Raw genomic sequence first — 27,485 nt, forward strand, 5'->3', positions numbered from 1 at the left:
ATAGTAGCATCAAATAAAATGTGAACGGATCACACTTGGTACAGCGATGACACAGATGAGGGTGACCACTGGCTGCACCCGCACAGCCGTGGGAATACGAATGAACGGGGTCCAGGTTGAGAACATCCCATAATATTTTACTATTAGATCTTAAACTTGGCAAAATACCCAAACCAGAGCGGTAAATTATCTCTACATTGTGAACAGTTCAGGTAAAAATGACCACGACTGTATTTTAAAACCAGCTGTCATGTCATGTTAAGTGATAATGAGAGATGCATTCACCTGTTGCTCGTTTGGCTGTACTTTTGTGATTTTTCTTTTGCACAAATCGATCAAATAACAGGCTGTCAATAATATATTTTGTGACCAAAAAAAATAAAAATAAAATAATAATAATAATAATAATACACAAGGATAAAAGGAAAAAAAAAATAAAACATCTTTATAAAATAATTACTTACACTCCTCGCAAAAAGTGCTTCATTAGCCAACAAGTGTCAGATCATTTCGATTCACGTAACACGCAGTTAAAAATATCGATCATCAAATGATCAAATTTGATCTGAACAAAAAATATAGTTTCTTCATTATCATCTTTGATTTCAAATTTTAAACCTGCATTTCCGCAAATGACACATTATGCGTAAAAAAAGTGCATTCGAACACACTTGACCATTAAATGCGGGTGACTGTGCCGGACGTACGAGCCTCGTTTCTTTTATCAATTAAAAAAAAAACAAAACCCGGCTTTAACATCTGGCACCATAAAAACTTTCTGCCCGGAAGCGGATTTTAACAGAGCTTTCATCGTGATTGAGTCTACACCAGCGAGGGACAAAACGAATGACAACGGCGTCGTACTCTGGAATATTGAAGCCTTGAAAAAAACAGAAAGTGATTTGTGTTGACGGGGAACGCAAACCCTCAGTCCGAAACGTACAGTAACAACACACTGAGTCATGCAGCAGAAACATTTCAAGTTCAAATCCGATCATGACGGAATCTTTTTTTTTTTTTTTTTCTTTAAACACTTGACGGGACCCCGCCCTTCCCCCCAGTGGTGGCTTGCATTTCCTCTTGGACAGAATAAATAATTGTCCTTTTTTTTGTGTCCGGTGCGGCCTGGTCAAAACAACACGTCTTCGTGCTCGATCATAAGTTGCACCACTAGTTTCTGCTGCCTCATGTCGTTCAGGGTGGCAAGGGCGTTCTGCTCGGGCGGCTGCATCAACGTCGGCCCGAAGACGATTCCCAGGTTTTCGGCGGTCATGAAATTGTCCTTTTCAAACATTGTCACCCTAAATATATATTTATATATTTTTTTTTATAGACAGAGTAAAGGAAGAGTAAAGTCAGATAAAATACACATTGAGGCACAGTGACATCACATTTTCTCTCTTTTTTTTTTTTTTTAAATAATGAAAAATAAAATCAAAATGAAATAAAGATCATAAAAACTGATCTCAGAAATGAATTCTCATTTCCTTATATTACATTTTTTTTGTAATGACAAACAACATTTTATAAAAAAAATAATTAATAAAAAATAAATATTAAATAAGTTAAAAAAAGTACAAAAAAAAGTAGGAAGAAAAATAAAGTTAAAAATGTAAAAAAAAAGAAAGAAAAGGAAAAAAAACGTTGATTTTTGTTTTTTTTGGGGTTTCACCTCTTGAGATGAGCCATCAGGTAGCGCAGCGTCTCGTAATGCGCTGGAGGCAGCTGCAGCAAACTCTCGTGGACGGCTTCCAGTCTGGAGTCGGCGTTCATGACTTCTACAAGAACAAGACAATCAAGTTTATGCTCTCTAATCACGTCAGAAAGGGGACATTTTTTATTTTATTTTTTTTTATTTAAAAGGCAGCGTTAAAAAAAAAAGCTGCACAGTTGATTTGTACTTACTGGCAGCTTGGATGAATTTGGAGTACATGTCGAACGTGATGACTGGAATGGGCAGGTCCCTCAGGTAGAGCTTCAGAGCGCCGGCGATGATGTTGATGTCGGCGTACACCTCAGCACTGATGTCGGCCTTGTCGCCGTCTGTGGATCAGAAAGGAAAAGAAAAAACATACGTATGAGCACAGTTATGGACTATAATTGGTTTATAAGCGACACGTATCAAACAAAGCGCGTCCCGATCCCCGCCGCGCCGGGGGTTGAATCGCGCCGCTCCACCCGCCGAGAGAATCCGTCTACTCAAGCAAACAAACCTCGATCGAAGGAAAGCCTCACGTCCTCCACATGCTCGGAGAAGCCAGACACTCGGTAGAGCCCCTCAGACTTTAGACCTGGGGGTGAAAAAGTGGAAAACATGTCAGACTTTTTTAGTTTTTAGTTTTTTGCCCCCCCCCCCCCCGAAAGCACTCGTCTGCCTCTTTAGCCGCAAACAAACCGGTTGGTCTCAGGGATCGATGGTGACCTATATTCCACGGGAATATAGGTCACAGGGAATGGTGACAAAGTTTCCCAAGCAAAGATCAGAGATTCAATTCAAGTCATTGTCACTGCACAGAGTACAAGCACTGAGGCAACCAAATGCGGGGACTGACGTAGCTAGGAGCAGTGGGCTGCCATGTAGGGGCGCCCGGGGAGCAGTTAGGTGGCTGGTTAAGCGTCTTGCTCAAGGACACAGCAGCACACTACCGGGAGGAGCCGGGGATCGAACCGGCCAGAAGACCCGCTCTACCTCCCGAGCCACCGCCACGGCCAGAAAAGAATCGACTCGCTGTGGACCTAAAAAGGACGCCTTTCGTCCCACTGTACCTCTCAGCTCTATTTCCCGGATGCACATGTCCACCACCATGGGCCTGGTGGTGTTGTGGGCTTTGACCAGCGTGGTGAGGTCGCAGCTGAACACTTTCTTTATCCGCCGCAGGTCCGGCTGGCAGTCGCTGGGAACCAGTTTGGAGCACTGCTTGTGCACGTTCAGCCCACAGTCTGGGAACAAAAGTGTGGGGGTGGGGAGGGGGGCGACAGATGAGACCCTAAGGTGAAGATCATCCAGGGGAGACGGAGACGGAGGATCCTCCATCGGCTTTTTCCGAGCTCGCGGCGCGAAACAGGGGATAACGATTGCGGGGAGTTTCTCGCTTCAGCTTTATTCGGACGTGGCGGTGGGCGGCTGGTGTGCTGATTAAGTTATTTAAGAAAAAAAATCCCCCCCGCCGCCCCCCTCCCAGTCAGAGCTTGCCCCGAAAAAAATGACGCCGGAACCACGGAGGAATGGAGAGAGAGAGAGAGAGAGAGAGAGAGAGAGGGGGAGAGAGAGAGAGAGAGAGGGAGAGTATAAAGGCTTTGCTCCTGCACATGGGGTGTCTGATGATAGCAAGGTTCGCCCGGGGCTGGAGAGCATGGCTAAAGCCTCAACAAGCGGCGCTCTGTGCGAGGGAGACGCGACCGGAGCCGACGGATAAACGATTCAGCGTCAGAGCGGGTTTTTTAATTCCGCAATCTTGTGACCCTTGTCGGCGGAGCTCGAAAAAAAACAAAAAAAAAAACTCCCCCGCTCGACGCGATCAATCGCTTCATTCCGCCCGCCGTCCTGCGCCGCCAAAGCGTTTCACGCGACGCGGGCTGCCGTCCAGATGGCTAACGTCGGCGGAGATCGAGGCCGTTTTTTTTTATGATCTTCCTCACATATGCCGTCTTGGTTAACTTTGCATTTATATTTAATGTCATCATGTCTTTTGTGTGGGAAAAAATAAATAAATAAATAAATACACACACACACACACACACACACACACACACACACACACACACACACACACACACACACACACACACACACACACACATACATACATATATATATATATATATATATATATATACACACACACATACACATACACACACACGCACACATTTCTCTCCTTTCACTTCATGGTTACTGTAAATAAATAGTGGCTGAAGTGCAAATGAGAGACGGTAACTCCAAGTGAGTCTTCCCTATAGGGGGGAATTTGAGAGGTTCTATCGCTTTTTCGAGCTCAAACACTATATACAGTACTAATACCGATGGGAAAGCTATTAAAGAAAAGATCATACCAGTGCATCTCACAGAACGCACCATTCATGGGGGGATAATGGAGCACAATGATCCTGTGACCGGACAGTAATGAAACACAGTGTTGTTTGCATGCAGGTTCACTACGAGTTCAAGAGCCGCGAAGACGCAGTTTGAGGTTTTTTTTACCTGAGCACCGGACGCCCTGGGCAATGAGGCCCCACATGAAATTGGCACAGTATTCACACCAGTGTGGTCCGCGGAAAGTGTGCACCTAGAAAATTAAAAAGCAACAGTGAGACACAAGGGAAACATCTGTGTCGGAGCTCGGGAGTCCCATGCCGTGTCGGCGCCGTCGAGAAAAAAAAAAAAAAAAAAAAAAAAGGGGACAACCCCTCCTGCAGACGGGTCGAAACGGAGATTAGTGGCCTTTGATTCCGGGGCTGCAGGGGATGGGACCCCACGGCCAAATGAGAGCATTTGTATATACAAGGCAGATTAAAGGATTTACAATAATGTGTCTGGCATCTGTTCCCGGGCTGTTGGACACATGCAAACATCCATGCAAGTCGAAATGACAGATGTACACATAATGGAAGAAGACCCCTCGGCCAAAGATAGATCCGACCTATGCACTAAAGACCCGGGACACAATGGCGAGCACACCGGCGTAGGTAACACACACCTCCATTAGTTTAGATTACTTTGGCAGGAAGAGAAAAGAGAGCAGACAACAGGTGGCGAGTGGGCGAGTTTGGTTTCTTTCAGAGGGGGGGAAGCAAGACGTGACGCCGGGGGGCATTGGAGCCTGTCGGTTAACTCAAACAGGAGATACAATAGAGAGTATGTTCAGACACCCAGAGGCTGAATGTTTCTCTTATTTATTTATTTGTGTGTGTGTGTGTGTGTGTGTGTGTGTGTGTGTGTGTGTGTGTGTGTGTGTGTGTGTGTGTGTGTGTTTTTTTAACCTGTGCTGTCAGTATGCTTTGGCAAACAACACAGAGTCCTATGTATGCGGTGATTGCATCTAGGACAGACAAATGGTTCTCGTCTTAATTCACCTTTGGTGAGCCGACGGTGAAGAAACCCGAGTTGCTTCGCATGGTGACTGAGAGCGGACAATTGATTATAATTGACCGTGAAAAGGGCTTTCCAACTCCATAACTTTTTTTTTTCCCCCATCACTCTATCGCGTCGGACACAAAATGGGTCTGAGAGCCTAAAAAAAATCAATGTTAATCCATGTGTGCCGCGGTTAATGGCTTCAAGTAAAGTGTATCCATTATACACGCTCGATGCATAGGGTGAACAGCTGTATCTGTTCTCATGACAGGATGAAAACTCACAATGCCATCTGATAGGAAAAAACACGTTTAAACTGTGCCCTGCTGTTGTGGCTGATATAATAGGCATCAATATTTCCTTGCTAAATATTACGATGAGCATGCAAAACTGTATCACGTCAAAATATCCTTATTTACCATAGGGGTTAAAATGGATTAACATATAAAAACTCATGACAAAAAAAGGGTTGAAAACAGCAACAACGGAAGGACACCCGACCATGAATATTATGAGCTGAATTTACCTTGAAGTTGTGAATCTTCTCGTAGGAGCACTGCTTCTCGGGGCTGTCTCTCACAGCGGTCCGTCGGCCCAGGGGAGAGGCGATCTGTGGACAGGAGGCCAACAGTTTGATCGGCTTCCACAGCAGCGTTCCCCTACTCCCCAGTTTGACTCCCAGGGCCAGGGCCAGGAGCTCCTGCCGCTTCCGCTCCTGCCGCTTGGCCTTGTGGCTCATCAGCTCCGCTCCCAGCACGACGCGGCCCTCTTCCGCGTCCATGGCCGCCTCGCTCGGGTCCCACAGGCTCTCCAACTCCTCTGGGAAAAAGTCTGGAGCGGAGACGCCGGTGCCGGGCAGCAAACGCTGCCTGCAACAGCCCAGAGTAGAGAGGGTTGAGGTGCTCCACTCGCCTCCGACCCAGGAGGGCGACTGATGGCGGACGCTTTGGGGGCGGCTCTGCATCTGATCCGAGTCCAGCAGCAACAGGAGCGGGAGCGCTGGTGGGCGGCCGGAGGGCAGGAGTGTGCCTCACACAATGAGCCTCATTCAAAGAGCCAGAAACCAAAGAGGGGAACGGGGGTCCCTGACGGGGAGGGGCCAGGAGGTTAGAAGTGAGGGAGGTGTGGAGCTGTCAGTACCGCTTCACACGCCTCAACAGCTCTCCAAAGCAGGGTCAATGGTCCAGCCACACTCTTTTAACCGCAGAGCAAAAACACATTCCCATTAGCATGTCGCCTTCCGGACAGACTCCCCTTCACTTAGCTGAAGATAATACTCAGCTGCCAGCCGTCCTCAGCTAGTAGCAGATCTCCCATGCAGCTCCCTCTGCTTCTATTAATGCCGAAAGATTAACACGAGTCCTTTGGGCTGGGTGGGCAGACCTGTGTCTTCCCAATTTAAACAGATCTTGACCTCCAGCTATGTCAGTCTGTAGGTGGACATTCCCTGCCCCGCGTCTCCGGACTGGAGTCCGGACGTTGTGACAGCAGACGACTCCTGCCAATCACTCGGCTCCCAGACCACCAGCACGACCAGAGCATCTACTGGGATTGTGGCAGATTAAGGCAATAATCCTGACTCAGGGCATAATCCTGCAGTGCTCAAATCCAAGTCAAATCCCGTGGGGATCTTATTTGCAGACCAGTGGACAAACACACTGCCAGCAGGGGGCTGTGGTTGTGTCTACGCTCCGTTTGTCCCAATTAGCACGTAAACATCCCCATACCAGCACGAGAGCTTCTGCTCGACTGGTTAATCAACAAACCAGGGAACTAAAGATACTGTCGCATTATGCAGTGCTGTGTGGTATTTATCTACCAAATGGCTATTGATACATTTTATGTTTGGTTAAATATTTCAAATTATAAAATATTATATAATTTGCAAAGAAAAGGGAAATTCCTCTGCAGCGCAATGAGAATAGGCCAGCAAAGAAGCAAGCAATGGATTAGTGGATGTGAAGGAATGATGAAGAGCCAGAATGACAGGAGAGCGGCAGAATGGTATTCTAGGACAGAGAGCAAAAAAACCCAAAGGGCAGCTGCAGAGCTGAGATAAAGTGAGCGGATCGGCCGCTCGCCGGCCTGATATGACTAGACACACAAGTCGCGTTAAAAAAATGCCTCGGATCTTTTACCAGCCGACCAACTCAGCTATGCAAAAACTGCGGACCATAAGCCACAGCCAAGGACACGACGGCGGGGGTGAGTGACGGGACAGGTGAAGACGCCCCGCCAAAAAGGACCTAACCCTCCCATAGTACACCACAACATACCACAGGATCCAGCTGTGCAACTAAACCAGACAAGCCCAGGGAATAGACCCCAGAGAGATATTACCGCCTCCGGGGGGCGGGTTGAGGGAATGTGTGACAGGGAGAAAAAAGGGGGGAGGGAGAAGAGGGTTATATGCTTTGTCCCTGGCCAGATGGCTTCTTGTCTTCTCAAAAAAAAAAAAAAAAAAGGAGCTCGGAAGAAAGGGCACAAAAGGTAGTCAGACGACAAGCCCTACTTTCTTTTCAACGGCTCCAGCTCCTTTATTCCGCTGGAGAGGCCGCGTGGCTCGAAGGAAACAGCACATCGTTCTGTGTGGCGTTAACACAATTAGGAGAGCAGAAAGGAACCATGCACATCCCAAGTAAAACAGCTCCCGACAAAACCTCCCACAATCACACAATCACACAATCACACATGGACATTTGTTAGGTCTGGAGCATTGAGGAAACATTGTCCCTCATTTGAAAAATGGAAAACACTGCATTTTTGTCCAGACAAACCACCAGAAAATAAAAACAACGTGGTCTCTTTCAATCACCACATTTAGAAGGGAACTATCCTCCTATATCTGAGGCTCAAAATACACGGCGCAAGACAAAAAATTCGTCCTACTAGTTTACAATAGGAAGGTTAAAAAAAGAAGCTCAGGTAATGATCCGAGCGGAGAGCGGTCGATTTAGAAAGAAAAAAAAAAAAAAAAAAAAAAAAAAAAAACCCCGGCGGCGACAGCGATCGGGGACGGGAGCCTCGGCCGGAGTATGACTGATGCATCGACCGCATTCCTGTCACCTGTCAGGCCCTTCCGTCCTCATATCAAACCGGTGTGGCCACTGTCAGGAGGAAAGTGGCATCCCCAGCATCGCAACAATGGAGGGCAGGCGTGTGAAAGGCGGCTCTATGGAAGGCCGCTCGACAGGTTGGATCTCTCCGACCTCTAAGCGGACGCGCGGCGCGAAAAGGCGGTGTCGGCCTGATGCAAGGTAAAAATCTGAGCTGATTATACAATGGAGGCACTGTGCCCCCGGTGCCGCGGGGCGGGGTTGTGTAATTGGTAAACATGGAGTTCTAAAAGTAGCCACCGCTCCGGGGCCGTCGGATCAGCTCCGTACTGTACTCCCTGCAGAGGTTATGTTAAAGGAAATAAATGACTTTAAGGACGTTTTTTTTAACTCGAACCTCCGTTCTTCGATCGATCGGGAGTCGTCTTTTCAAACCACCGATCCCGTCACCGTCTCAGCTCCTCTTGCGTGAGACTCGGGCAAGTCGGGGTGTCGCCGCATACAAAGACTGAATGAAGAATAAAGTATCTGACAACCCGACATTTAAACCGAAGCGGTGCTGTAGAGGCGGCTTATCGTCGTGTTTTGTCGATAAAACCTTTGGATATTTGCGGCAAATGTCAAGTTTCAATGCTTGCCGTCATAGCTCCACTAGGGAGTGAAGTGGTCTGCACCAGGGGCTTCCTTGAGGTCGGTAGCATGAGAGACATTTGAGTTATTTGGAACGGCTCGATTGAAGTTCTAAAATATACCAAATTCCATTTTTTTTTTCCACAGACAATGCATCAATATACTGAAAATAAATAAATAAATAAATATGGCTATAACACTGATGACAGTTCTGTCATTCATCAAAGCTGCATTGAAGACATGTCGTCCCTGAAGCCCAAATATCCCTAATTCATGCTGTGTGACACATGGATGGTTTATCTTCCAACAGATGCCTTGAAAAATGGGTTATATATCAATAAAAGATAACACCTTGAAGAGGGGAGAGCATGGGAAGAGCGGCCAGATTTAGTTTTGAGCGCCACCTAGTGGAGGGACAGGTTTTTTCTTTTTTTTTTTACTCCACAGACGTAAAACCAGACACTTCCTTCTATGCCCCGTCTAATCATTTACAGAGGATTGTTCAGTGGCGGCCGATAGGGACGAAGGACAACAGTGTGCCGTTTGTCCCTCCCAGGATCAGAACGCACGACAGGAGGCCGCCGTGCATCCCACTCATGACCGAGTGCGTTATCTCACGTGCACAAGGAGCTGAATGACCTGTAAGAGCTGGAGTGCTCGAACATTTAAAATGAATATACTATACGTTGAATTTAATCAAATAAAAGTAATAATAATCATAGTAAGTTATGCCAGTCTTGTCTTTTCACTTCCCTGCCTCCACAGTGCGGGGGAAGTGCAGAGTCGACTGTAATGCGGCGTGTGTGCAGCTCGTACAGATCTTTTGTCCCTGATCGGAGCCCGCGGTGCACGTAAAACGCGCGCGGTGCAGATACTGTCGCTTCGGCGTCTCAAGCACTGATGGCAGCAGTTGCCCCCCAGTGAAGCCCGATCTGGGCTACTGTCAAACATCTTGTGCGGTTTGGTCGTCCCCGTTGTCAGCCGCGTTTCATGTGCAAAAACAAATAATAAGCGTGTATATTTGGGAAGTGAAAGTGTAATAATCAAGCACCCAAGCTTTTTAACAAAGTTCAAAACTGTATGAAAAAAAACAAACAAACAAAAAAGAAAAAAAAAGTCAGACCTCAGTCAAGATATTCATGATTTCCTTTGGAACCCTTTCAACAATGATAAATTATGACCGTACTAAGGACTGTAACTATACAGTGATAACCTGCTCGGCATGGGAATCAATGATAAAAGAGACGTGGCGGTAAGTAGTAAACATGTCTAGTGTAAATATGATCTCGCCGTTGTAATAGAAAATAAGGATGAGGAATACTTCTGAAGAGGAATTATGACCATTGACTAATATTGGATGGAAACTCATGCACGAATGAGACAGACAATATTTATAAAGTCAGACCAAGCCAGGATCTCTAGTTTCACTGTAAATATATTGACAAGTTTAGGTTAAGAACCACAGTAGTGGGCCACAAAAACCTACAATAGGCAGGCATAATAAAACCCCTAGGAAATTAATAAAACCATGAACAAAATATAAAACTCCGGGTAATGAAACCTTGAACTGTATCAGTGTATTTGGATGTGTGGGTGCGGAGAGTTCAAAAGAGTTGGTCGAAATTCCTCCCCCACAAGACTTTTGCGAGCGTGGTGGCTTTCTGATCTTTTGTCAGAAAGGCTTGACCGGTACCTCGTATAGTGATCTGCTACTGCCAGGACATTTGCTGTGGTACTTGAATCTGGCTCAACGGACAGGAAATCCTTGCACGCAAGATCCAGCGGCCCATCATTGTGTATAAGAGACAGTGGAGCAACCATAGATCTTGTCAAATCCGCGATGACCAGAATCAGCATGTAGAGACTCTTAACACCATCAGCCTGTGCTTCTCTGGCGGCTGTGAACAATGAGTCCATTTGGGCAGATTAGCGATCCGGAACAAGGCTCCATCTTCTATCAGCAGCTTTTTCCCCCACTCTCCCATGAGTAAAGGAATGACAGGATACTTTGTCTTCACTACCCTTGTGACATCACCATGCGCCAGAGCTGACATCACCTCACCTATGCAGGGGTCCTCCCGTTGAGCTGTTGACAGTTCAGCAGGACTCAAGGGGGGCGACTAAATTTGATCAGATTGCAGTAGGCTTGAGGAATAGCATGCATGGAAGCAACTAAGTAGTCAATCACTCTGTTCTGGCTTTCTTAGTAGTTTGGATCACTGTAGACACCTGACACATGGCTTTCACAGCTGATGCGGTTATGTCTCTCCATTCTTGTTTTGTCTTCGATTTCTGATGCGGGCGATGGGAGAATTGGGGTGTATTTACGCATCTGACCCCTCTCGAATCTTGAATCTTGAATCTTGCTAAGGAGGAAAGGGAGGGGGGGGGGGGGGGCAGGGTTGTGTGGATATCCAAAATGAAGACACCTTGCTGCTCAAAGCTCTGGAGGACTCTGGAGAACATGAAGAGTTCAGAAAGAGGCATCACGCAGAGTGTGCACAAGTTCACATTTTAAAAGATCTTTGATCCAGAGACCACACAACAAGAGTTTTTGGACAAAACTATGAAGAAGATGGTGCAGGATGTCCTTCAAGGCGAGAACAGACTCTTTTATACATAGGGTGTGACCAGCTCTGGAAAGACTTACACAAGTCAAGGCACCGGTCAAGAGGCCGGCCTCCTTCCAAGGACCCCAGTGTCTGTGTTCAGCAAGCTACAGGGCCGTCTGTACAGAGCCATGGACCCGAAGCCGGTCAGGTATCAGGACCTCAAACAGCTGGAGGAGTGGCGCAGACACAGCTGGAGCAGGACGTCAGATCCAGAGCTTTGCCATCAACCAATACTCAAGCTGCAGCCACAGCATTTTCCACCATCCCTGTGCTGCACATCCGCCCGGAGGCACATTCAGGACAGGCCATGCACGTCAGTGAACTGACTGTGTGTGATCTGCCTGGTTCTGAACGCTGTAAAGACCAGCGCAACAGGGAGAGGATGAAGGAGGCCAACAACATCCAAACCTCCCTTCATACCCTAGGCCGCTGTATTGCTGCTCCGAGGCACAACCAGAGCAACCAGAGCAACTCAATTCATGCCCTTCAGGGAGTATATATTCATCCGAGTCCTTCAGGGTTCTTTCTGCGGCAGAGGAAGCCCCGGCGTGGTTTATAATAACATTCTTGAAGCCCTCAAGTTCTCTGCCATCACGACCCAATTTGTACATGACCCATCTACAAAAACCAGAGTGACGTGCATCCTGTTGCGGCTAGGGCAGCAAGCCCAACATTCCAATAACAGGAACAGGAGGACAGTGACGATAAAGAACTTGATGACACCATACATGATGCTGAGGCTATGCTGCAGGGCATCGGCATGCTGAGGAGAGGGGTGAGACGTCAACAATAGGAGCAAGTCACACTCGGAGGAGCTGGTCGCCGAGATGATGGTGGTCATCAATAAAACGCAAGATGACTTCAGTGAAACTTTAGAGATGGAAAATAATCCACTGAAAGAACTCTCTGAAAGGGATACTCCAGCCAGCAGTTGGAGGAGCGTGATCAAGAGATAGCGACTCTGACCACCGACCTCAACAGGAAGAACCAGCTGGACAAAGTCCCGCTGACGGAGCCGCCAGTAGAGACAGAGGTTCTCCGTCGCTTCCAGAGACTGGCTGGGAGCGCAGAGGAGCTGAGTACAAAGTATATTATTATGTAAAATATGTAAAAGTATGGAATGTAAAATATGTAAAAGTATATAAATGTATTTAGGTCCGTCGGGATGGTTCGTGTGGCCACTCCCCGGCCTGCTGCGCCCCTCCGTTGATTTGGTTGCACTTCGCCTATCTCTCCCAGTGCCACAACTCATACCCAGGACATACACCACACAATCGGCCTCGGTTTTGCAGGACGGGTGGGGTGGGAGCTATGTGGGTGGGGATGCGGCGGGCGGCTGCAATCTTGCCCCGACGTGTTTCTCGTCCATCCCAAAATTTTAATTCCACTCATATTAGCCTAGAACACATACACTCGCACTCGGGTTGTATGTGTGCGCCTCAGGGGTGCGGGGTCTCCTCCAGCTCCCTGGGAATGGGTTATGCTCCTCGGGGCCAGGCGTGGGGGTTGCTCCGTGGGCTTCTGGCTTCTCTAGGGGCTTGGGAGGTCTTCTTTGGCTGCAGGGTGGGGTGTTCGGTGCTTGCCTGCAGCCATGGGGTGTCTATGCGGCTGCGGGACTCAGGGGAGGCGTCGCGGCCCTTTCCGCTGATTGGAGGCGCCATAATACTGACCTTAAACACCAGAACCAATGGGGATGAGAACTGTATTCTCACCGGTGGACACACACACACACACACACACACACACACACACAAACACACGCACGCCACTGGCACCTGCTTTGAACACACCCCAACACCCTCCTGGTTGTATCCCTCTCGTTTTTCTTCTTCATTTACTGCCATAACTATGACAGGAAGAGGCCACGTGTCCAATTGTTGTGCCAGTTTTCCTGAACTTAATTAACTCTGTTTTTTAGTTTTGTCATCCGATGTTTATGTTTTTCCATGTACATGTTGTTGTTTGGTTCTATGTTTGTTCTATGTACAGCCGTGGGGATTCTCCCCCTCTTGGAGTAGTGATTAGTTGTTTATAGACCCAGACGTGGTAAAATAGTTGACCAAAGAGGGGGATTGGTGGTGGTTCTGTGCAACAAAAAACTGTGCTCTTGTCATCCTACAGGTTGTCCACACAACGAGTTATCGGAGCAGTTCTTGACAATTCAAGAATCCATCGGGACATTGCGAACTGCTGCGTGCTGGCGTTTACTGAGACCTGGCTGGAGCCTCCAGTGCTTGACTTGGCCGTTACCCCGGCTGGATTTTCCATCTACTGGCAGGACAGAACGATGGAGTCAGGTAAACGGAGAGGCGGGGGTCTGCATTATGGTTAACTCTTGCTGGGGTTCAGATGTAGCGGTACTTTCAGCACACTGCTCACCAGTACTTGAGCTCTTAACCGTAAAAGTCAGTCCCTTCGACCTCCCTTGGGAATGCAGTTCCGCTTAAATCACAGAAGTCTACAGACCCCCGCAGGCGGATAAAAAGTGAGTGCCAGACGACTTATACGGAGTACTTTAATGGACTATAGAATGCTCACTGAGAGGCAGCTTCTATTGTTGTTGGGCAATTCAGTAGGGCTAATACCAGGAAGGTTTTTCCTAAATATCACCAGCTCGTTAACTTTCCTACCCGTGGTGATCAGACCCTTGACCATTGTTATTCTCAACTAGGGGACAGCTCCCCTAGTTGAGAATTAGTAGGTTGGAATTGGAGGTTGAGAACCTCCTCTCCCGCCCTGCCTTTGGGAAGGTGGATCACACCTCCAGTTTTTCTCCTCCCAACCTACAGACAACGCCTAAAGCAGGGAAAATTGGTTCTTCAGGCTGTTCAACGCTGGAGTGAGGAAGCCATTGCCACTCTCCAACACTGTTTTGAAACCACCGACTGGCAGATGTTCTGTGTTGCAGCTGATGGGGACATCAATGAATACCCAGAATCTGCCTCAGCCTACATCTCCAAGTGCATCGATGGTGTTGTCCCGAAAGTCAATGTTAGGACAACCGAAAGCCCTGGGTATTATAATAGTGATGATTTTTGTGAATAATTCTATAATCCTATACTTTTGTTTTTATTTTATGCCTACTACATAGTCTCATGTCTCAGAATGACCCTGGTTTATTATTGATTTGACAAATAAAACACTTTGGCTACGTTCACATGCCAGGCAAAAGTGGCCCAAATCCCGTTTTTTTGCTCATCGAGTATGTGACTCGGGGGGGCGCGACTGAATGTCTCCCGCTATGTGCACCGACAACCACCGTGAATTTGCCTGCCATGTTTCCTTCCATACAACAGCGTGTGATGTCTTTGTTACTTCTGCTTCATGCGGGTTGTGCAGGACCGTGACCCGTTCGCACTGGAATCTGATACTGGCCGCATTTAAAAAAATAATATGAACAGCCAAACCCAAAAAATCGGATCTAAGCAGTAAATCCAAATTGAGCACTAATGCTTGCAGTGCGAACGTAGCCTTTCGCTTCGACTTTTTTCCAATTCTCGATTTCACTCCTAATATTGAAATGTGGGTTGAAAAATTTTTTTTTCTTCTTGAACTTCCACCGGAAGAAAGTCTTATCTCTCTTTGTTATGATCCTAGACGATGAATATCACTCAATAATAAAATGCAAAAAAGGTCGCCAACTTGCCAGCCACCCCCTAAAAAGTGTGCGTCCTCACCCGGTCATCCCTCTGGAAGGTGACCCTGCGGGTCTCGGTCCTGCCCCGGCTCAGCCTGTGCACCGTCTTGTCCTTCAGCAGCGAGGTGTAGCCCAGGTGCTCGTAGATGGGGTTGGTCGTCATCTTGGCGATGTACTCCGCCGCCTTGGTCTCAATGTAGAGCGTGATGAGGCCATCCGTCACCAGGTCGTGGACCGACTCAAACCGCTTCTCCCCCACAAAGTGCTTCCCGTCGTAGAACAACCGGTAGTTCAGGGTCTGGTGGCCAAACCTACGGGGGGGGGGGGGGGGCATCGATTACATTTTTATGGTATTGAGTTGTTAAAGTGTCATCATTTTATTGTTTTTTTAATGTATTTTTTCATTGTATTCATGTTTAATATATTCAAGGGCACTTCCCATCACGGTTAAATCAGGGGCTTTAAATAAATATTAAACTATCTTCTATCACCCCCCCACACCCCACACATACTGCACAGACACTGCGCACACACACACACACACACACACCAACAAGAAGGGAAAAAAGCTAAATAAACCAACAGAAAATAAAATAAATATAAAAACATACTAATAATTATTTAAATTGCATTTATTTATTTACAATCTATTCATGTGTTTAATGTATATATATATATATATATATATATATATTTATTTTATTTTTTCTCCATAATTTTATTTACTGGAATCTTTCTTTCAGCAATGCTAGATAGAGCTGAGCAGTATATGAATGCCAACTTAGCATTTTGGTTTATAAAAAATGATATTTGTACAGTATGTAAAACTCTCAAGTGACTCTCACGTGTAGCTGATGGAGAATAAAGGAGCAAATGGGTTGAAGATGAGGCTTTTAAAAGACTTTTGTGTGTTTTATGTTCAGCACCCAGATGGAGGTGGTACCTTAAGGCCAGGGTGTAGGTTCCCGGCTGCCTCTGGCTCTCTCTGATCAGGTACGCTCCCTCCGCTCCGCCGAGAAGCTCATCGCTGAATTCACGAGAGATCATGCCGTGGAATCTGCAAATAATAACATGCATCCATTTCAAAAACTTGCACTTCAGTCTCTCCCACTTGCACTTCAGTCTCAACCCAATCGCTGTACTTGATCCTGTAACAGATGCAAACACACACACTTAACTCTACAGTGTGTATATATATATACAGTATATGTGTATACACACACACACACACACATATACACAAACACACACACACACACACACACAAACATATATACATATACACTTACACACACACACACACACACACACATACAGTATATATGTATATATACTGTATATGTATATATCTTTTTTTTTTGTTTTTCCACCATGGTGGAAATGTACAGTAATTTAATAGTGATTTACATACAATTTCTTACTTTTGTTGGATAGTTTAATACATTTTTTAACATTTTTAGTATGGTGCTAATGCTGTTATCCGCAGCATCTTATCAGTTACACACAAACATGTGTGTCCCGTCATATACATATGCGTATACGTATGCACACACACAGCCAGAAACTCTTAAATCCTACAACCACATGTAAGGCTAGACAGTAATGGTAGATAACACCGGTACTCATCAAGAAAAAAATTAAAATGATGGCAGAAATTAAGTTCCACTCACTCTCTGCCGTAGTGTTTGGGTCTGCTCTCCATCTGCAAACCAGAGAAGATATTTGGGCTGGAGTGTGATCATATGAACCTAAATAGCTTCACCACTCTAGAGACATAGCAGATTATTCCTCCATCTGTCCCACCTTTTCTCCACCGCTGCCAAACCGTGGGTCCACACCACTTTGTTTAGTGTCTCTCTCAACATTTCTGTCCTTAAATGTCCTCCCAGTAATGATGTTAAAGGATATTTTTGTAAAATACTGTGTACTGTGTACTTTGTAGTAACAGTGTTGAGTGAGTCTGGCACAGGTTCCATGCTGTCGGATTCTTAAAAGGCGAAGGACGATGTTGACAAGGTTTAGCCTTTAAAGCACTCGGCATATGTGTCAAATACATTTATGTTTATCAAACTGTCGGGTGACCTCTTTCTGTCTCGTATCCTGTTTCTATGGACACGCTGCGAAATACATCAGGGCCCAACACAAACTTTTAGTGGTTGCCAAGTTGGCCACCATGCATGGGCTGCTGGTTGCCAAGACTAATGTGACGGCTGCCAAATTTAAATTTCATTCTGCAATTGAATGATAATGATCCTAGAGACTTAAAAATCCATATTCCAATACTGTGCTTATTTTACGCACATGAAAAGTTGTTGACAACGGGGCAACCAGACCGCCCAAATCTGGTTGCCCAGGGCCACCTGGCAACGGTTATTGTTGGGCCCTATTGTACCTTTATAAACAAAAACATGGGTTTTCTTGCTTAATATGTCCTTTTCCAACCATATGCCCTAAATTACATCATAAGCACTAACCTCGTGGGGACATATGATCCTCTTGGGCCTCGGGGCTTCTTGCTGGAGCTGATACACTGTTGGAGACAGACACGTCAATTCCAAATATGTCCTCTTTTCCATGACCCATCCCGTTTTCAGAACCCGATTTAATTTCCATTCACATCCAGTTTCGGTACAAAGTTGTGAATGAACGGCAACTGAAGCCTCCAAGGTGCAGCGGGAACATTTGGCTTCCGTGCGCAAGACTCATTGCTTAGTCATTGCTTAGAAGCCGCGGCTGACCTCCCTTCGTGTGGCGGCGGGTCACGCACCCTGATTGCGCACATTAATCCTCAGAGCGGAATAAACAGAGGCTCACAGCACGGCCGCCGTTGGCCGGATCGGACAATTCTTTTTAAAAGTCGAAAGTAAATCATTAAATGTGACCGATTGAAAAAACGTGCGGCTGGGATGTGTGGCGAGAAGAGAAATGGCCACCGAGGCCACGGAGGGTGCGGGGATGGAGCGCTGCGGGGCGGCACAACCGGCACATCGAGTTGGTGGGAAACGGGCGAGCCAACTCAGCCGTTTCAACGCGGTTGTATTTCATCCGTTAGCTGGACTGCCGCCAGGCCATTACAACAATGGCTTAGCTCTCTACGAAATAGAGCGTATACCGTAGAATTGAAAGACGACCGTAAAAGTACAAGCAGCGGCGTTGTCCGTGGCTCTTTCTTTGGCAGAATTCCTCATGCTTTTTCCTCTATATTTCCCACATTGGACACACGTATTTATTTATTTTTGCAGAACCTCTCCATTGCTAAATAAACAGTCTCCGGGATCTGGCCTCGGCATAGTAAATAAATGGTCTCTCCAGAACTCCCAGGGCATTAGGTCTACTAAGTGTGAGCGCATATTGACATTTCTTTCTGGATAAGCAAGCAGTTTGTGAAGTGAAACAAAGGTGGGGGGCGTCATCGATACCAGCGGCACAGACTAACTACAATGTGGAATCCGCTGAGAGCTGGAACTGGGTGGAGGAAGGGAGGGAGAAATGTTTGTGTTTGTGACTGTGAATGTTTGTGTTTTGTCAGATGGACTCAGGTCAAGCAGCAACAGCTGGACATCTCCCGCCGCCATGAGGGAGACGCGGCGAGCTCTAAAAATACACCTCACCGTTACGCCAAATGTCTCGGGGGGGAGTCGACCGGAGATGTCGGGGACCCCGGTGATGTAGAAAAGAAAAAAAAAAAGCTGAGAATCAAGGGCCGCATAACCGCTTCAAAACGCAGCTACAGAGCGGAAATGCTGCAGTTTGACATTTGCAGCGTCTCCTCTCGTCGATATAACATCCCATAATGATGAGCTGGATGTTCTGAGGGGCCCCGTTCGGCTCAGCCCTTTCCGTAGGTAGAAATCGTATTTACTTCCAGATGGATAACAACCTATTTCCTCCAGCAATCTGAAAGGTTCCTTCCGCTTTGAGCGTGTGTGTCTGTGTGTGTGTGTGTCTGTGTGTATGTGCATGTGTGTGTGTGTGTGTATTTGCCAAGTCTTGGCTCCGTCTGATGTAGGTGTGGGAGAGAAAGGATACGTGCATTTCACTGTGTGTCTGTGTTGCATGAGCTTTTAATCTCATTTAGCATAGCGTATTGCATTTCGCTACGGTGCAAAAAAAATATTCATAACCCTATTCATAGACATCGAATATAAAGCTTATTTTCCTTTGAAAAGCAGCACGGGGGCCAAGGCCAAGGCTCCAGATTCCCAATCAGCACACAGGAGTCGAACGATACTTACAGTAGGACTTCCATATGGGCGGCTGGTAGTCCTCCGGGTCTGAAAAACCACAGAATAACAGGGGAGAAGATTCGGTTACAATCGCTGCGGTGTTAATAGCCGGTGCCCTATTTTCTCTCATTAAAAACTCCATTACCATTTACTTCCCCGTGGATCCACCGCGAGTCCTTCACCGCTGTTTATCTCGCAGTTATAATTATGCAAAGGGAGTCAATCGGTGCAGCCGCCTCTCGAAAAATGCACCAGTATTTCATTCGGAGTCTCTGCCGCTGCCGCTGCCTGCGACGAGGAGACTCAAAAAAAGCCACTGATGTGCACTTGTTTGGCGCGACACTGCGTTGATGCGCTCGGCAGCCGCGGCCACCCGTTTGGAAAATTCCCTCATTAAACATCTACTTACACGAACGCTGTTAACGCCATCCTCAAATGTGTATGCTCTTTTATGCTTACAAGCTGCGGAAGATTAAGGGTTGCAAATGCAATCTCTTAAATTAAATCCCCAGAGGTGGATTTTCCCCCCTGTGAAGACGAGGTAAAATGAGTGCACGGCTTATGTCTGATTAGATTGCCGCGAACACCACTCCCGGAACGTGATGCGGCGGAGTGCCGACAAAAAGTCTCCCGAGTGGTTTTCTGTCCCAGTTGAAGTCTGGTTCGCTGGCATCGGATGAGGGCGAAATTATGCAAAGATGCTCGACAAATTAAAAATATGCTAAACAAATACAAATACATATTTGTACGAGTTGGTAAAAAAAAAAAAAAAAAAAAGGAAGAGGTGTACTAAATGTTCAAATGGGCTCGGTCTGGGGTCGTGGACTTGAATTTCAAATGTGCGAATTCGCCAAAGTGAAGATCGTCCTGCTGGGGGGGCCGGACGTAGATGGATGGAGGCAGTTCCGTCGGCGTGATCGATCAAAGCCTGTCCATCCGTCTCCACCCGACATGGTGGCCAGGGCGGCCCGGTGACAGGTGGAGTAATTGACTGAGCGAGACATAGCATCACATTTGTCCAGGAGATACGGGGCCTTCAACCGAAAACATCCTCCATCAGCAGATTGAAAACGTATCCTGTCACGGCAGGCAGAGAGGCTTTCATGCAAAGGTGAAGGATATTCGGGAGATTTGATCATACGTTTTTGTTTGTATTTTTTTAAATGAGATGTCAACATTGCCTCGTATCCATTTAGAAGCCGGAGAGTTCCAGCCTCCGAACCAATCCCATCCCACGCCAATCTCTGCGATTTACACCTCGAACGACTGGAGGGCCACTGTACTTTTCCATCATGCGGGTGGAATCATGCAGAGCAATCATCCATCGTGCAGAGCACGTCACGAGCATAAGGAATGACAACTGAGGAGGTAAAGAGTAAATCCTTTTTATTACATTTTAGAACAGCCTTCTCACAGTTTACTTCCCAGTGATCTAGTGTTCAATAAGACTTGAACACTAGAGCTGCTTTCACACATGAACTCCGGACAATATCCGGATAATCAGGTCCCGACATTGTCTGGAGTTACCCTTTCAAACATGTAGCTCACAACTGGAAATTATCCGTGTCAGATGGGTTTACACCGCCTGGAAATAAGGTTTAGGCGACGGGCGGAGCCTGGGTAGAGCATGCAGGAAGCAGGACGTGATGCTCATGCGCATGACACTGCGGAGTTTACAGCTCATCCAAGACCGCGGACGAGGCTACCGACTTATCTTTTTTTGCGTTGATACTTCATGTATTTGGACGTCTCCGCAATATAAACGAAAGAGTTGAAAGGACTATAAAGGAAAGCAGAAAGGAGTAGGAAGCAGCTACGCTCCGTGCACGAAGATCCTCACAAAGGTTGATAACTGACGCATGACAGAGACGTCATCAACACGTGACACATGCCCACTCGCCCACTGTGAATTCTCCGGACAATCACCTGCTCTGTTCACACATAACAGTTTTGGACATTACAGTACGTGGACTTTGTACTAGGGTGCTGGCTGGATGAAGTCTGGTTAATCTCTGGTCCAAATGACTCAGACATTTGCGTTCACACATACAGCTCCTCTGGGTAATGTCCAGACAACTTTAGGGTTGCAGTGCATGTGTGAAAGCAGCTTAGGTGAGTTAACCCATTCCAAAATTTAGACACGTGATGATTTTCAGTGCAAACAATTTAACAACCACGTCCCGCCTTAAGCCTGCCGTGACTGCCTGACAGGGATTCAACCTGAGGAACATAGTGATTAGTGTGGGAAGCAAGCAGATTTGCAACAAAACAAACACAAACAAAGGAAATAAACATAGTCCGCCCCGAGGGCAATACCCAAATGTTTTTTTTCCTTCTACAGGCTCACTTGCCAGGGCGGATTAGACAGAAAAAGAAACCTAAAAAAAACAAAAAAAACAAAAAAAACAGGAAAACAACAAAAATAGCCCCCCCGGCAAGAGCAGCTAATGGACCACTGATGCTCCGGTACGTCGATCTACTTTCCTACCGACTACCAGCCTCCTTCAACCCAGCAGGGAAGCAGGTCAGTTATTCCTGCACTCTCATCTTTCCTGCACGGCAGCGTGGAATGCCGTGTGCACCTGCCTGAACCAACGGTCGCAACCTGCGTTCCAGGTAGCCCTATATCTGCAAACCTCACTAATCGGTGCACCGCCCTTTTTTTTTTTTTTTTTTTTTCTTTAACTCAGTGCCACCTGCCACACAGGTGTTGCTGTAACGGCCACAGGATGCAATAAAACATAATTAACATAATCTTCTCTCTTTTACATGGTACAGGTGCTTGGACAACAGCTGGATTCATTACATCTAACATAAAATGGCAGTTGGACAGGTGTAATATCTGTGATATTTACAGGAAAACTTCCCCCAGGGGGTACTCTAGTCTGACTGATCAGCCTCCAGGGTCTATTTGCTGATCTGCGCAGCGGCTCAATTAACCAATGTGATTTCTTCTGGTCCGCCGCCAAATAACTCCATCCAATTCTTCTGCAATAAGGAACAACCCCGGCTCAGTACGGGTGCAGCAGCCGTCTGCTCTAAGAATAGGTGGAGTAGTCTATGGCTGATGCAAATAGCATCAGCGCACACACACACACACACACACACACACACACACACACACACACACACACACACACACACACACACACACACACACACACACACACACACACACGCGGAACATCAAAAGGAATTTCAAAGTGGCACCGGGTTTGCGCTGTGTCTGGAGTCCAACATTCTGGAACAGACGGAGGAGGTGGAGGGGCCCTCCCCTACCCCCATCTAAAGAGACCGCTATTAATTGTGTCGCCCTCCATTACTCACCCGTCAGAAGCATTCGATAAAATAATTACCAGTGGGTGTTTGCTTTGGGGACAAAGGGAATACGCGATGAATAAAGATCAAGTTCGCCAAAGACGTTTGACGTTCTCCCTTGAGGCGGCGTGCAACAAAAACAGCCCACGGCGCACAGCAGCAAAAACTGTGTGTGTGTGTGTATGTGTGTGTGAATTTAACATGCAGAGCCCTATTTGTAACCCTTGCAGCGTTATGCTAAATATTATGTCAATTTATCATTGATAAAGTGGAGATAAGCGTCAAAATGAATCACACCCCAACACCTTCCGCGTGTGATAAACAGCATATGCTGTGAAAGAAGACACATGCCATCCTATCCATATGGAGAGCAAGACCAAAATAGAAACACACACACGCACACACACCCATACACACACACACACACAGACACACACACACACACAGTTTATTCTAAGATTAATCTATATTTTCATGTATATTTTCTTGTGAAACACACACCAATAGGTACACATGGAGAAGTTTCCTGTCTTAAGACAAAATATGATTCATTTGAATTTGAATATGAGTGTGTTTATAGTTCTGAGAGTATGGATGCTGAATTGAGGTAGAGCATATTTGCAAAAGGGTTCACACACGCACACAAGCGCGCACACGCACACACAAGCGCACACACACACACACACACACACACACACACACACACACACACACACACACACACACACACACACACACACACACACACACACACACACACACACACACACACACACACACACCTGACCAGGGTGTCACAGGGATGCTGAGATGCTGAGATCAGAGAGGGAGACCATCTGTTTGTGTACAACGCCCCAAAACAAGACTTTCTACACGGCAACGATCCTCTGCTGATGGGAGAGTACACTACGTGATAATACAGGTATTTCTTCTAGGGCTGGCAAACAAGATATGTGGGCGAATAAGTCAAGAGTGATAATGTCAGGATATTTTGGGGATGACTATTAGTTCGCTCATAAGATATTTACACACAGGAGTAATAGTAACATTAGTAATGTAGAGATTATGAGCACTGATTAGAATATACAGCATCATGATTATATCAATATATCGATAGATACAAAAGCAACATTATTGATTTTATATCGATATCAATATATTACTCAGCACAAATTTAGACCTGTAGTTTTTTTTTCTCTAAGTGCTCCTCAAATTTGCATTTGGGGAACACTTTGCAGTTGTAAGAACGGCGATCCCGATCCTAAACTTCTGCTTTGCTGATCGTCTGCAGCAGAGAGATTAACTCCCTATAAATAATGACTATGAGTAGTAATGGTTGGCAAGGGAACCCAAACAACCAATTCCTCTCTCTCTAAAACTGATAAAAATTCAGACTTGCGACTGACGAATGATTTACGTTGGAGAGAAGCACAGAGGATTGTATCAATTCTAAAAGCATGCAATCAATTCTCACAATGATTATGTGATGATTTCACAACCCGCTGAGGGGAAACGGCGTCTTGCACAGTCGGTGCACAGACAGAGCTGTAATTCGGCGTCTCTGTTTTTTGGGCATTTCGGGCCCGAGCCACAAGGCATACTTTCATCATCCTCCACCCCCACCACCCTCCCCCACCCAATTTCTTTTTCAAAGCTTTATTTCCTCAGAGCCGTCTTGGCGATGGTGCGCCGGTGCACGCTTCTGTGCCGGCCGGTGCCAAGAATGTGTAGGAGTCCGCCCGACCTACGCGCCGTGTGCAGCGCGGCCGCAAACGCTCTTTCTCTCGGAAAAAAGAACTGTCATAAGACGTGAACTCATCATTTTTCGCCAGCAGCTCGTGCCTGCCGTACGACGGGGCAGTAACTTAGCTGAATCCTCTTTGTTATCAAAGGCTGCAATGACTTTACTGCACACATTACACGGTGCGTAGCGCGTATTAACGAGAAGCCTTTTTGTCAAATACAGTAAAACAGTTATATTTCATCAACGTCAAAACTGAGGGCGAGTACAACCGATGACACTGGGATTATTTCCGTATATCCTGCGCTAATCCCGGTGGAAATTACATTTTAAGATGGCCGCTTCGGACGCTTTAAAGACGGGCCCCCAACCCAGCTTCACCACCTCCGCCCTGCACTTTGGTGCGCGGCCCCGAGCGGATGGGGCTAATACCGAGCGGGACGCGAGCGCGTATCCCGTTTTGAGTCGCAACGCCTCACAGACGAGATTATCGAAACGTTGTGTCGGACTGCCAAAAAGGCTCCGCACGAAAAAATAATGATACCCTTGTGACAACCACTCCATCCCTGGCAGCGGCGGCGCTTGTAACCTCTGATAATTATGTTGAAGGCCCGGCAGTAATGACAACTCTCCACGCCACAGTTGGAGGAAGGAAAGAAAGAAGAAAAAAATAAAACATAAAAAATAAATAAAAAAGGGCTGTTTCCTCTTAAAGCAGCAGCGGTCAAACACCAAGTCCGCTGTTTTTCGGTAACGCACGCACACACACACACACACACACACACACACACACACACACACACACACACTAACACACACACACAAGATAACGGCCACTGTGAAGCGTGCGGTTTGAACAGGCTGCAGCGGCCGTGTCTCTGGTTCCTGTCGGAGACGTGACTGTGGCCTTGTGTTGTGGGCGAGATGCAGAGAGAGAGAGAGAGAGAGAGAGAGAGAGAGAGAGAGGGGGGGGGGGGGGGGGGGGGGAGAAAAGGGTCGGTAAACACCGCTACTATTACGTGCAGTCAACATGTGAGAAAATTGACTTTGCACTCGATCATTTAATTCAATTTTTTTTTTGTCTGACATGTTTGCTCAGCGGTGAACACGCTCACGCCCGCACGCGACAGCGGAACGCTCCCCTCGGCACACGTCGAGAAAGAAAAGCCAAGGGGCTGCCGTTTAACTTTGGGCCGGCTGAAATACCCCGTCGAAACGCAAATTGTTTTGTCGCGGAAAGGGGAATCATCCCCGGTCACAAAGGAGAGGTTTGTTGTGCACCGCGACGGGCGGCATTTACGAATACAACCGACTCCTGGATCTGGAGACGATTATCGGATTTCCTCACGTTGCCCTCTCGTAGTCTATGGAAAAGGACTCGTGCCAGAGAGGATCAGTGCAACCAACCACATGGAAAGTCATTTGGGGATATGGATAGCACCAGCCCCTTACATAATGCGGGCTACTACACCTCTTACAAACCAGCCCTGGAGTCCCACTGCGTGGAAGGCGCTTGCCAACATTTCCATGCGTCAACATGAGGTTTGGGTGGAGGCAAATACATCAAAATTTTACTTGTTGCCTAACGTTGAAATGAAACGTTGACAAGGCACCGCAGGACGCGGAAAACTGAGGCAAGTTGAGATTCGTCCGAGGTGGGGAAACATGCCTGCGAGAGGAGGCAAGTTTAGTGTTTAGGCTGGAACCGTGGTTCCAATCACAGGGTTTGAATGGTTAATGGTTCAGCTTGATAATCATTTAATGTGCAAGAGTTTAGCGCCTTTAGAGGATATGCAATTTGGTCACAACTTCACTGTTATCGCCTTAAATGTGTTACGGACAGGTAAGGAGGGTGAGGATCACGAAATGTTTGGTCGTCGACGAAATCAATTCCAGACAATTTTGCTGTAGCTTCACTCGAGCTCCTACGACAAAACGAAGCAGACGCTGCAGGATCGGGGAGAGCTGTGGAAATAACACAACACCTTTCATCGTTATTGGTAAACAAACTGGAAATTGCCGCCTAATCGCCTACAACTCACAGAATTCAATTAAAAACCACTTTTTTCAACATCAAGGTTTATTTTACCCCCGTCTTCACTCTTACCGTCTAAATATTATTATTTTTTCCCCCTGAAAGTCTGACTTGTTCTTCGAAAGTGTGGCTGATCTGATTATTTGTCACTGGAGGCGGTGGGGATATCTTGTCATCTGATGGGTGCTGTTCCTTTTTGGCATGTCGACAGCTTACTGACAGTTTATCACATTCACTGTGGCTGCCTTTCACTTTCTTGCGCCTGCCTGATTAGTGCATTCTTTCCGGGAAAGGCGGACCCCGCCACCGACAACGGAAACCGCACACAGAGCAGCACATGGATAACGCGTATACATTGAGTGACCGTTCCCTTTATAATACTAGCTAAAAAAATGCAATGCAAATGCAAATGGATAAAATAAGGTATTTATACAACAAAAATGATCACAGGGATTACCACTTTAAACTCTTACCGGAGGACAGCGATGAACCCGAGAGGCTGGAGTTGCTGGATGCTGCCATCGCCCCCGCGTCCCGCTGCGCCGCTCCCAGTCAGTAAGGTGCGCTCCCCGCCACCATCCCGCCGGTCCTCCCGGTCCCGATCCGACCGTCTACTCCATGTGCGGGGAGAGCCGATCCTCCTTCCCTGCACACGCTCTCACTTCATGTTCCAGTCCTCTCGCCTCGCTTCCCCCGTGCGCTGCCGCATATAATTACTTTGCCCAATTGCGGGATGAAAATAAACCCGGTCGGTCTACGGGGAACGTCACTGCGAACTTCTGGTGGTGCGCCTCCGCGCCATTCGGCGTCCGTGTTCCAGCCGCTAGTGCGGGGGTTCCGTGCCAGTGTCCGGGTGTTAAAATGGACTTGGGATGCACAGTAGTTTCCATGTGCCACTCCGAGGACCGTGATAAACACTGCGGCGTGGACGCGCCTTCTTAAAGCTGCACGGCGCCTCCGCCTGACTTTAAAGTGGTAGAACCCAACATTTTTTGGGCTATATCGGGGTTTTTTTTGTTTATATTCAAGGCAAGTTTGTTTATACAACCCTCAATAACAATACAGTCTCAAAGGGCTTCGCAAACCCACATTTCGCATGGAAATCAACTGTATCCCCTGGTCTGAATATGGCCATTCATGCCATAATAATTATGTA

At 46.9% G+C, this 27,485-nt stretch overlaps 1 protein-coding gene across 1 annotated transcript; it reads right to left on the reverse strand.

Annotated features, from left to right (window-relative positions):
• On the reverse strand, positions 1 to 27,220 carry chn2 (chimerin 2). The gene is made up of 13 exons (XM_080005241.1): positions 26,803 to 27,220; positions 19,245 to 19,283; positions 17,484 to 17,539; positions 16,680 to 16,711; positions 15,953 to 16,066; positions 15,050 to 15,320; positions 5,601 to 5,684; positions 4,202 to 4,286; positions 2,767 to 2,940; positions 2,214 to 2,291; positions 1,906 to 2,043; positions 1,673 to 1,778; positions 1 to 1,301 (listed from the first exon to the last, which is right to left on the reverse strand). Exons 1-13 carry the CDS (start codon positions 26,849 to 26,851, stop codon positions 1,130 to 1,132), a joined length of 1,398 nt encoding a protein of 465 aa, XP_079861367.1. The 5' UTR covers positions 26,852 to 27,220; the 3' UTR covers positions 1 to 1,129.
• Positions 27,221 to 27,485: the final 265 nt, after the last annotated feature.

Source organism: Zeus faber (assembly GCF_960531495.2).
Source record: "Zeus faber genome assembly, chromosome: 8".
In the NCBI taxonomy this organism is placed as follows: Eukaryota; Metazoa; Chordata; class Actinopteri; order Zeiformes; family Zeidae; genus Zeus; species Zeus faber.